This window comes from Strigops habroptila, chromosome 1 (genome assembly GCF_004027225.2).
Source record: "Strigops habroptila isolate Jane chromosome 1, bStrHab1.2.pri, whole genome shotgun sequence".
In the NCBI taxonomy this organism is placed as follows: domain Eukaryota; kingdom Metazoa; phylum Chordata; class Aves; order Psittaciformes; family Psittacidae; genus Strigops; species Strigops habroptila.
The window spans coordinates 97,751,184-97,763,094 of NC_044277.2; the positions used below are offsets into that span (position 1 = coordinate 97,751,184).

The following is an 11,911-nucleotide window of genomic DNA, read 5'->3' on the forward strand; positions in this document are numbered from 1 at the left end:
GAAGAAGACAGTATGTGCTGGAGAGAAGCTGGGGCAGATTGTCCTGAGGGAGAAAGTGGGTACTCGGCCATAGGCCTGTGCACTCATTTCTCTCAAGGGATCTATCTCCCTGCAGCTCTCCCACATTTGCTCTTCTCTCGGCAGCTCGCTGACCTGAACAAGCGGTTGCCCGCAGAAGCCTGCCTGCCCCCAGCGAAGCCTGTCAGCCGCTCTCAGCGCTACGAGCGGCAGCCGGCGATGCGACCTGCCACCCCCCACACCATCACCCTGCAGCCATCCTCCTTCAGGAACCTGCGCCTGCCGAAGAGGTTGCGGGTCATTTACTTCTTCGCCAGGACCCGGCTGGCCCAGAGGCTCATCATGGTAAGCAGTGTGGGGTTTGTTAGCTGGTGTCCCTTCCTGGACACTAACCTGAACCAAGTAGGCTTCCAGGGGGGAAAAAAGGCCAACATTTTCATGCGTCCTTGTTCCACTGCGAGACTTATGCTGCTCTCTGGTAAATCCAATTCAAGAAGTGCACATCACTGTGCACACATTAGCTCCAGGACTCTGTTGTTTGCTTGATCTTTGGGTGGTAGTGGGTAACTTTCTGATATTTGCTTTGAGACAAAATCTGCTTTTATATAAGCAGGTTTGTAAGGACCTTATGAGCAGAGAGGGAAGATTTCTACAGAGCAGAAATCATGGTTTTAGTTCCTGCAGGTAATGTGGACTAAAGACATGGAGGTATTTTGTTACGTGACAGACTGAGGCTTTTCCTTGTGCAGGTGTAACTGCAGTGGTTACACCAGTTACTGCCCCTGCTTTCCCCCTCCATCCCTGTTCTGGATGTCTATAATGGAAGTGGAACAATCTGTGTGCTCCTCAGCTCTACAAGCCACAGCCTAGCCTGTTACTGTTAGCTAATGCTGATGGCAGTTTGAGGGTGGCAGATGTGCTGGTCCCAGCACCAGTGAGGAGTCTCCTCCCTGCTGTTCATTTGTATGGGACAAGTGGGCTTCCTGCCATCAGGTTGAGTTGGATGGCTCATGGAAAAGTAATGCTCAGTTTTGTGTGTGCTATGCAACCTCTCCCAATCATAGAATCATAGAACCATACAATGGTTTGGGTTGGAAAGGACCTTAAGATCACCCAGTTCCGACCCGCCTGCCATGGGCAGGGACGCCTCACACTAGACCATGTCACCCAAGGCTCTGTCCAGCCTGGGCTTGAACACTGCCAGGGATGGAGCATTTGCCACCTCTTTGGGCAGCCTGTTCACCCTCATCACCCTCACAGTAAAGAACTTCTTTGTTATATCTAACCGGAACTTCCCCTGTTTAAGTTTGAACCCATTACCCCTTGTCCTATCGCTAATCCTCTTAGAGGGTAAATGTCTTCTGAGAGTAACACTCTTAAGTGCAGGGCGTACCCTGGGCTGGGATCAGCTGTTGATCAGCTCAGGGAACTGGTGAGGTGCTGGAGGTGGAGCGTGAAGGCTGTGAACTAAATGGGCTTGTCTCTGCTCATCGTCTGTAGGCTGGGACAGTGATCTGGATTGGAATCCTGGTTTACACGGATCCTGCTGGTCTCCGCACCTACCTCACGTCACAGGTCACCGAACAAAGTCCTTTGGGTGAGGCAGGTCTGCCTCCAATGCCTGTTCCTGGAGGGGTCCTACCTGCTGGGGACCCCAAGATTGATCTCTCAGTCTTCCCATCGGACCCAATACAGCTGTCGGAAAACCAGACGCAGCAGCGTGAGCAGAAGTCGGGGCTGGAGTCCCTGAGCAGGCTGGAGACAAACCAGCATTCTTGGGCCCAAGGACCAGAAGGCAAAGGGAATGGACAGACGGAGCTTGGAACTGAAGCAGAGGTTACCTGGGGAGCAGAGGATGAGGAGATTTGGAGGAAGCTTTCCTTCAGACACTGGCCATCCCTCTTCAGCTACTACAATATCACTCTGGCCAAAAGGCAAGTGGGCTGGCATCGAGCACCGCAGCACTTTGAATTGTGGACTTGACCCCAAGCATTTTTCTTTCATCTGTCCTTCATCCTTCCAAGTTAGATAATTTGTGTGCATGTGACTTACTCCAGAAGTGTAAATGCCCTCTGCTGTGGTGCAGAGGTACCAAACTCTCCAGGGCTGTCTGTCTGAGCATAAGGGTTGTGTTTCTCTCTGTGCTCTTGGGTGTATTGAAGATAAGAAGAGTTGGTAGCGGTTCAACCTGCCTGTTGTCTTCCTTTACTCTGGAGGTGACGGTTACAATTTTGTAAAACAATATGTGATCATCTGTGAGTGATGGGGATGGTGCATGTGAGGAATAGAGACATCTGAGCGGAGGAAACTTCTTGGTGAGATCTTCTGACCTACAGGAAACTGGACCAGATGGTTATATCCTTACTTCAATCTGTGTGATACATTTGATCTCATCAGTAGTTCATTCTACTGTTGGCTCTTAACTTCTCCCATGGAGTTAAGCATTAAGACTTAGGAAATATCTTCAGAGAAAAAGATTTCAAAGGAGGTCTTCAGTTTTGAATACGTAAAACCGCTGCTCTGAAAGTGCATGCTGAGATCTACCTTGGCTGCTGGCAAGGGGGTGATCTAGGTTACCTATTAGAATGTTTGTGGGGTTTTGTGTTTGTTGTTCCTAAGCTATTCTTATCTTTCTGTTCCTTCAGGTACATCAGCATCCTTCCAGCAATCCCTGTCACGCTATATCTGAACCCACAAGAGGCCTTAGAAGTGCGGCATCCCCAGGAGGCAAACCGCTACCACCCCTTCTTCTCTTCAAGCAGCGGAAAGCTGGATGCTCAAGCTCAGCCTGACCAAGCCTCATCCAAGCCGCAAGGGCACCAGGATGTTACTCTTTACAAGTAAGTCATAGAATCATAGAATCCCGGGTTGGAAGGGACCTTAAAGCTCATCCAGTTCCAACCCCCTGCCATGGGCAGGGACACCTTCCACTAGAGCAGGTTGCTCCAAGCCCCGTCCAACCTGGCCTTGAACACTGCCAGGGATGGGGCAGCCACAGCTTCTCTGGGCAACCTGTGCCAGGGCCTCACCACCCTCACAGGGAAGAACTTCTGCCTCAGATCTCACCTAAATCTCCCCTCTGTCAGTTTAAAGCCATTCCCCCTTGTCCTGTCTCTGCCTGCCCTTGTCAAAAGTCCCTCGTATGTTGTTGCCCCAGAGCTGGGTGCAGGACTGCAGGGGGGAGTCTCACCAGAGCAGAGCAGAGGGGGAGAATCCCCTCCCTCGACCTGCTGGTCACGCTGCTGGTGATGCAGCCCAGGACACGGTTGGTTTCTGGGCTCAAGCGCACACTGCAGCCGGGTCATGGGGAGCTTCTTGTCACCCAACACCCCAAGTCCTTCTCCTCAGCGCTGCTCTCAATGCAGTCTCCCCCAGCCTGAAGTTGTGCTTGGGATTGCCCTGATCCAGGTGCAGGACCTTGCACTTGGCTGTGTTGAACTTCATGCCAGCACAAGGACCTTCCTTTCCTACTGAGAGGATGGACTCACAGCTTGCTGTCCGAATTGGTGATCTGGCTGTGTATTATCCTGATCCCCATTTTTTCTTAAAGTCTTATTGCTGTGCACTTTTCTCCTTGAAAAATCTGAAATCTTGTTGAAATGGTCGTTCTCCTATTAAAAAACCTCTTTAATTTTCTACGAATCACTATGGACCAGGATCATGTGTGATACTTTCACAGTATTTTTCAAAGTCTCTCTGTGGACCAGTAATTGGATCTCTTGTCTCACCTTCTTTTTGTCTCTGCGTCCCTTTGTCTCTCCCACCAGGGTGGCTGCTCTGGGTCTGGCCTCGGGCATTATCCTGGTGCTCCTGCTCTTCTGCCTGTACAAGGTGTTCTGCCCCAAGAACTACGGGCAGAACGGGATCTCGCACAGCCGGAGGAAGAGGGGGGACCTGCCCTGTGACGATTATGGCTACTCCCCACCTGAGACAGAGATCGTCCCCTTGGTGCTCAGGGGTCACCTCATGGTAGGTCAGGTGGGAGGTGTCCCTACAAGAGAGGCATTTTACTAGCTTGTACCACACATCTTCTCTTTTCTTGGGCTTTTATTTAAACAACAGACCCCACAAAGGGCAGAGCAGCTTTGCAGCCTTAGCACCACTGCAGTGGAGGCTGACACCCAGCCAGATGCTACGTATATATTCTAGGATATGAAGTTTCCTGCAGCACTTCTCCATTTCTTCTTGGGGCTTGCTCTGAGCTTTTTGTAATTGCTATTACTACCTTTTCTATGGGCTCTTGTCAGCTGGGCTGATCCAGCCCTCTTCGCTGGGCTAGCTCTAGTTTCCTGATATTTAATGCCTACTGGATCCTTTCTTCCTGCTTCCCAGATGTTAGTGCATGGGTTTGAGCATTTAAATGCTGTTTCCATTGCTAAAAGCATCTATGGGTTTGCAGGTGAGTGTGCTGCTGCTCTGTTCACTCTGTTCTCTTGAGGGGAAAGATGTCTCTTCCTATTGAGATGAAACAAAAAATCCAGGCATCTGGTCAGATGGAGTTTGAAATGCTGTACAGTGTTTTCCAGAGAAGCTGCACCTCTTTCCTGATCCTCCTGTCTCTTTGGGCTGTAGTTTGTCAGGGAAAGGGGAGACAGACAGAATCTGTTTGATTTGCAGCAGTCTAGAGCACATCTAAGACTCAGGGCAAAGATCCACTCATGTTCTCAGCGTATCCTTAAGTTTCTCAGCCAGCCACAGAATTTAGACATTATTTATCATCTGTGTAATTCCTCAGCCACACGGAAGGTGGTTGTCAAGATCCAATGGCCTCACCTGTGCTTGCTCTTCCTTCCCAGGACATCGAGTGTCTGGCTAGTGATGGGATGCTGCTCGTCAGCTGCTGCCTGGTGGGCCAGATCCGTGTGTGGGATGCTCAGACTGGCGACTGCCTCACTGTTATTCCCAAACCAAGGTGAGTGGGGTCACGCTGCTCAGCAGCTGATGCGAACCCCTGTGTGAGAAACCAGCCCTCTCCAGCAGCAGAGGCAGGAGGGCTGGATGATTAATACTGTGTTTTAGGTTGCGACGAGACAGCAGCGGCATCTTTGACTACCAGGAAAGCTGGGATCACAGTCCCGATGGCAAGAACGGTCTGGACGACTCTTATGAGAACAGCCACCAGCTCAAAAGGATGCTCAGCCCTCCGCAGCCGCCGCTCTTCTGCGACCAGCCAGACCTCACGTCTCTCATCGACACCAACTTCTCTGAGCAGGTGAAGGTGGCCGAGCCGGAGACGCGGCTCCGCGCGGTGGGCAGTCGCCAGAAGGAGACCGGGTACGACTTCAGCAGCCTGGTGGGTAAAGCGTATGAAGAGCACAGCTCCTCCAACTCCATGAGCTTCACGGGCCTCTCCGCTGCGCACGGCCAGGCCAGATTCTGCGCGGGGAGCGGCAGAGCCCGCTCCCTGGGCTGCGGGACCGAGGAGGGAGGCTGCAGCACCCGCAGGAGGAGCCTGGGGGACGAGTCTTTTACGGGATTTGACAAATCCTCAACACTTCCTTCCTGGGGAGGAGACTTGGAGAGCTCTGTTTGGAGCCTGGACCTGCAAGGGAATCTGATTGTGGCTGGCCGGAGTAACGGGAAGCTGGAGGTGAGGAGCGAGGCTTGCTGCAGCACTGGCTGCTCTAGAGAGCTCTAAAGCTTGCCATGTCTTTAAGTGATGTGGCTGGTCAGTCATGGTATAAGGTAAAATGAATAGGAATTCTGTAGGAATGATACAGGTTTTGAAGCAAATTTTAATCAGAAATTCAAATCTCTGATGAGAAACTTCCAGAATTAGCTTGATTTTCATTTCATTTTTGGAAATGAGGTTAGAATTTTTCCTTCAAAATAAATGCTGAGTTTTGGGGTTTTTTTAAACAAATACATTTTGACATAAATCTTTCAATGATTTTTAACCTGACTCTATCCTTCCACCCAGAGACACAGACAGGCCACTCCATTGTGTTTCTTTATCCTTTTGTCCTTCTTCCCGAGCAGCTCCCTCACGACGCTGACTGAATTTTGCTGCTGAATCTTCATTACACATCACAATATCGCTTCGTGCTCAGAACGGGGCAGATGTGGGATTCAGCAAGAGCAGGGAGGGGTGTTGTGGAGCTGGGGATGGGGGGCATGCAGCTGGAGCCCGTGCTGCCACAGGGCATGTGTTTAGCAGCATTTGGTCATCTTACCAGATGACACTGATAAGAAAGGTGTGCAGGTTTTGCAGCATTAATTACAGTTTATTGGAAGTAGCACTAAAAGGAAGAAGAGGACGGTGTGATTGTACATCCCTCTTGTTGTGGGAGCCCCGTGTTGTAATTACTAGTGCCAAGAGGGAGTTTTGTGCAGGCTCCTTCATTAAAATCAGACAGTTAAGGGGAGCAGGGAATATGTGTGGCACAGCACAGGTTGGATCACCACCTCCTTAATGTACGATGCTTTCCTGGCCAGGATCACAGCAGTAATCCCTTCTCCTTCCAGGTCTGGGATGCTATTGAGGGCACCCTCCGTAGCAGTAATGATGAAGGTCAATCTGGTATCACAGCACTCGTCTTCCTGAACAACAGGTAACTGTGTGTGTGCTTGGTCATCTCCTGCAAGGGGGGGAGAATGTGAGGCTCTGACCCTCCTGCCACAAGAGGTCCAACAGCTCCAGCTGGCAGAGGCTCAGCTGGGAAGTCATAGAATCCCAGACTGGTTTGGGTTGGAAGGGACCTTAAAGCTCATCCAGTTCCAACCCCCTGCCATGGGCAGGGACACCTTCCACTAGAGCAGGTTGCTCCAAGCCCCGTCCAACCTGGCCTTGAACACTGCCAGGGATAGGGCAGCCACAGCTTCTCTGGGCAGCCTGTGCCAGGGCCTCACCACCCTCACGGGAAGAAGTCCCTTCCTTTCCACACATTGACCTCTCAAGCTGGGCCTGGTGGAACGCGCTTTCCTGGGTCCAGCTCTGTTCCAGCAGCCACTTCTCCATACAGATACTCAGTCTTTGTCATAGCTGAATATCCAGAATAATTCGGGGCTGGGTGCTGAACCTTTGGATCACTTGTTTCCACGTGCTGTTAATCAAGAGGCAGTGCCATCTGCCAGTTCATTCTGCAGTCTGAGCTTAGCATCATTTCCGAGCCCTCTTCCTTGCAGTCAGGAAGGGAATCCTCATGGGGGAAGTGTGTGGTTGGTGCTCTGCCTTGGTGTCTGGTCTCCGGGCTCCTTTCCCTGTCGGAGCAGGGAAGCGTCTCTCCTCATGTGCCTGTGTTTCTCCCTCAGGATCGTCGCTGCCCGGTTGAATGGCTCTTTAGATTTCTTTTCACTAGAGACACACACATCCTTGAACCACCTGCAGTTCCGAGGTGAGCGAGTGCCTGAGCGTGCTGTGCACGCGTGAGCTCTGCCGAGCCTCTTCCTCTCCCCTTGCCTCCTGGTACCTGACTCTTCCTCACCTCACACCCACTTCTGCTTTCATAATAATGCCGTGCTCCAAAACACCCTGTGCTGCTGCAGAATGCTGAGCCAGCTGCTGTGGAGAGCTCAGGGATATTTTGGGAGTTCCCAATGTAGGGAGAGTGCCTCAAGTGTGGGTTTTTTCCAGTGCACAGCCCTGGAGGCTGAGGCATGCATTCCAGGGTCATCTCTGCTCCGTACCTCTTTCTTCTCCCATTCCTCACTTATTTTCTCCTTCAGCAAGGTGTGTTCTCTCTTGTTTGTACACCATGTAGCCCCACACAACCACACCACGCACAAAACTTCGTGTAACTGGTTTGCAGTGTAGTGGCTGCTTTGGTCCTGGAGGCACCTGGAGGGAAGAGAAACCCTGGGAGAATGGCTACATTCCCTGAGGGATGTCCTGGGCCCTGCAAGCTGTAGATGTGGAAGTGGAGCAAGCTCTGCAGGAAAGGGCTGCCCGTGGAAATGACTTTTCCCTATGGAGCACGGAGAGCCTTGTGCCCAGCTCTCTGTTCTACCTATGACCAGGGAATTGCAGAGCTCTGGGGTTCAGGGACCTCAGTCTTGCAGAGACTGATTGTGTAGGGGCCGCTGCTCTGCAGAACCGAGTTCTGCTGCTGAGGACCCTGTTGGAGACCCTCACTTCACTTGTTCATGAGCACTGGGCAGCTGTAGCTTCTGTTGGTGTTAGCCAGAGCACTGAGTGTGCGGCTCTTCGGAGGAGGACCAGGTTTAAATTCCTTGAAGTTCAGCATCCAGTCATAAAATCATAGAATAGAATCCTGGAGTAGTTTGGGTTAGAATGGACCTTAAAGCTCATCCAGTTCCAACCTCCTGCCACGGGCAGGGACATCTTCCACTAGACCAGGCTGCTCCAAGCCCTGTCCAACCTGGGTGCTCTTAGCCTTGGAGCTTAAGGCTGCAGCTGCTGCAGCGAGGATGTGTCTGCATGTCTCACCACAGGAGCCCCAAGCAGAAGCAGCATCCCATCCTCGCCAGTGTTCAGCAGCAGCGACATCATCCTGTGCCAGCTCACCCACACCGTGTCCTGTGCCCACCAGAAGCCAATCACGGCGCTGAAGGCTGCAGCAGGGCGGCTGGTCACTGGGAGCCAGGACCACACTCTGAGGGTAAGGCTCTGCCCTGTAACTGGAGGGGTGCACGTGCATTTCCATGCCATTGCCACTGCAGGACATGAGCTCATCTCCTGTGTGGCCAGGAGATGATGTGTGTGTGCAAGAGGTAGGTGAGCATTTGAGGTGGGGTGGCTGGAGCCCAATCTAGTGCATTCCCGAAGCTCCCTTGTTGTATCCATCTGCCTGGATACCCTCAGAGGGAGTAGAAAGACAGAGCCCTGTGTGAGCTGCCTGCCCAAGCAGAGCAAGAGACCCTCTTGCCTTGGGGCTGGGCGACTTCAGGAGTAGCCAGGTCTAGGTTCTGGGTAACCCCTGTCTTCTCGTCCCTTCCAGCAGCAGGGACGCGCACGTCACTTCCCAACAGGCATTGCCCCATTGCTCCCTTCCCCTGCCCCTTCCTCACTGTCCCGAATTGCTTACAGGCTCCGGCTCTGCTGAGAGAGGGGGACAGCAGTAAGGAGGATAAAGTGGGATGGGCTGCTTCATGAGCAGTGTGGCTCTGCGACACGGCTGCCCTATGGACACTTACCTCTGCCCCCTCCGCCCTGCAGGTGTTTCGGCTGGAGGACTCGTGCTGTTTGTTCACACTGCAGGGTCACTCGGGAGCCATCACAGCCGTGTACATCGACCAGGTAAGGTGCAGAACAGCCTTTACATCTGGCTGCTGAGCCACTGCTTCAGCTGGAGGAACCCCTCTCCTGATCTGCATCCAGGGAAGCTGATGTGTGCTTCTCCAAGGATGCAGAGGGGTTGCTGGCCCCTATGGCTGTGTGCTCACCTTGTGACTTCCAAGGCTGGAGAATAGAAGGCTCCAGGGACACCTTAGAGCAGCTTCCAGTGCCCAAGGGCAAGGGCACTTGACAAGGGCAGGCAGGGACAGGACAAGGGGGAATGGCTTTAAACTGACAGAGGGGAGATTTAGATGAGATCTGAGGCAGAAGTTCTTCCCTGTGAGGGTGGTGAGGCCCTGGCACAGGCTGCCCAGAGAAGCTGTGGCTGCCCCATCCCTGGCAGTGTTCAAGGCCAGGTTGGACGGGGCTTGGAGCAACCTGCTCTAGTGGAAGGTGTCCCTGCCCATGGCAGGGGTTGGAACTGGGTGAGCTTTAAGGTCTCTCCAACCCAAACCATTCCAGGATTCTGTGATTCCCACTCAGCTCACTGCGATCACAGCAGTCCTGTTCCCTGGACATGGTTTTGCCTCCCTGCCCTGTTTGGAGCAGGAAAGCCCCATTCCCACTGTACCCATGCTCATACTACCCATAAGCATTGTACCCGCTGTGCTCAGCAAGTGCTTCTATACAGAACTGGCCTGTGTGCTTGGCACCTTCCTGTGTCTGTGGCACAGCAAAGCCCTGGGCTGTGCTGCAGAGGTCACCGTCTGCCCTCCTCCGAGGCTGCTGACCTGGCTCTGCTGTGTCCTTGCAGACGATGGTGCTGGCGAGTGGTGGCCAGGACGGTGCCATCTGCCTGTGGGACGTGCTGACGGGGAGCAAGGTCAGCCACATGTATGCCCACCGAGGGGATGTCACGTCCCTCACCTGCACGACGTCCTGCGTCATCAGCAGCGGCTTGGACGATGTCATCAGCATCTGGGACCGCAGCTCAGGAATCAAGCTCTATTCAATCCAGCAGGTTAGTGGCCAGGGAAAGGTTAAGGGTACTCCTGCACTTGTATGGACCCATGGAACCAGAACGCCTGGTGGCTCCACAACCTCTTCCCAGCAATGGCATAGGCTGGCCACAGGCTGCAGCCTGCCCTCGCAGGGGAATTCCTGCCCTGTTGGGTACCTGCAGCGGGCTCAGTGCACTGATGTGCTCTCATTCCATGCAGGAGATGGGCTGTGGTGCCAGCCTGGGAGTCATCTCTGACAACCTGCTGGTGACGGGCGGCCAGGGCTGCGTCTCCTTCTGGGACATCGGCTATGGTGACCTGCTCCAGACCGTCTACCTGGGGAAGAGCAACGAGTCACAGCCAGCGCGGCAGATCCTCGTGCTGGAGAACGCCGCCATCGTCTGCAACTTCGGGAGCGAGCTCAGCCTGGTCTATGTGCCCTCAGTGCTAGAGAAACTGGACTGAGGAGGATGGGCCGGAGCCTGGCTGGAGGGAGAGGTGGGCAGCTAAGGGGACAGGGACACCAGCTCCATCGTGGTCCCCCTGCCTCTGTTGCCATCCCACCTCGTAAACCGCTCTGTCACCCACCGAACGGCCTGCAGGGCCTGAGCCCGCCTCTTTGCCCTGTTCCAGCATCTTCCATGCAGGCTCCGCAGATGCACAACAGTCCTGGGGCCACAGAGGGGCATGGGGCCGCTCTGGCATCCTGCTCAGGATGGGGATGAGGAGCAGTGGGGTGGCTCCACTGGTTGGGGAGGCTGAGCGACAGCAGCAGGTGCTGGGGGAGCCTTGGCACCTGTTGCCTTGCGGTAGCTGTGCTGAGCTGGATACAGCTCCACCACAGCAGTGTCCAGCCTGTTCCCAGCCCATGATGCAGCGGGGCAGGAGTGGGGCAGTGTTCCCAGCCAGCCCTGTACAGAGAACAGCCTGGGCTAGTGGTGAGCCCCAGCACCGAGCCCAGCGGCAGCGGGTCCCGGGTCTGACCTCGCCTGGGGACTTGGCTCGGCCTCCACGTGCCTTAGAGGCCCCAGCCTGCCCCTGCCCTATTTATTTATACGCTGTATATATTTATTTATTATGGCAGGAGAGTGCCGGCCCTCGCTCCACCCAGCCCCCTCAGGACGCTCGGCCCTGCTCCTGGCTGCCCTTCCTGGCTTCTCCTTCACCTAGTTTGCAGCAATAGCACCTTCCTCCTCCTCCTCCCGCTGCAGGGCCAGAGGAGGCTTTTCTCAGGTTGGGAGTGGGCAAGGCAGCCCTTGTCCCCATCCTGCCTGCAGGCCTGGGGGAGCCGGGCAGGCTGGCGGAGCCGCAGGGAATTGGCAGCACCCCCAGGCATGGGGCTGCCCCTGAATTCCTCCATCACTGCAGGCTGGGGCTCTGCTCCCCCCACCCCGCCAGCTGCACAACAGGGGCCTGGCTGCTGCCCCACCAGCAGAGCCAGGGCCTGGCCCTTCCCCACCGCTCTCAGCCCTCATGTCAATCAACACTGCTGACGTCTGTTAACCGAACCCTGGTGATTGTAGAGGCAGTGCAACGGGCCCCGGGGGAGCAGGGCGGGGGGTCCCCGGGGAGCCCTTCGCCTCCGCCGCGGGTGGCCTTAGCCCGGCTGTACGCTTTGTTCTGTACAGGGGACGCTTTTTGTACCGGATCATGTTTTATAACGTGTACGAGGACACCTCCAGTAAACGGAACTAACCTGAGCGTGGCTGCACCCCTC

General features: G+C 54.3%; 1 protein-coding gene across 4 annotated transcripts in view; it reads left to right on the forward strand.

The window, feature by feature from the left end:
* SCAP (SREBF chaperone) overlaps nt 1–11,894 on the forward strand; it is a 65,375-nt gene extending 53,481 nt beyond the window's left edge. For all 4 annotated transcript variants that reach the window (XM_030492821.1, XM_030492814.1, XM_030492830.1 and 1 more), the window contains exons 12-23: nt 145–363; nt 1,519–1,952; nt 2,664–2,858; nt 3,786–3,987; nt 4,815–4,930; nt 5,038–5,608; nt 6,484–6,569; nt 7,270–7,352; nt 8,410–8,576; nt 9,134–9,214; nt 10,008–10,214; nt 10,414–11,894. In XM_030492821.1, the coding sequence (XP_030348681.1) occupies nt 145–363; nt 1,519–1,952; nt 2,664–2,858; nt 3,786–3,987; nt 4,815–4,930; nt 5,038–5,608; nt 6,484–6,569; nt 7,270–7,352; nt 8,410–8,576; nt 9,134–9,214; nt 10,008–10,214; nt 10,414–10,659 (2,607 nt within the window). In that variant the 3' untranslated portion in view covers nt 10,660–11,894. The remainder of the gene's footprint in view (nt 1–144; nt 364–1,518; nt 1,953–2,663; nt 2,859–3,785; nt 3,988–4,814; nt 4,931–5,037; nt 5,609–6,483; nt 6,570–7,269; nt 7,353–8,409; nt 8,577–9,133; nt 9,215–10,007; nt 10,215–10,413) is intronic.
* The last annotated feature ends 17 nt before the right edge of the window (nt 11,895–11,911 follow it).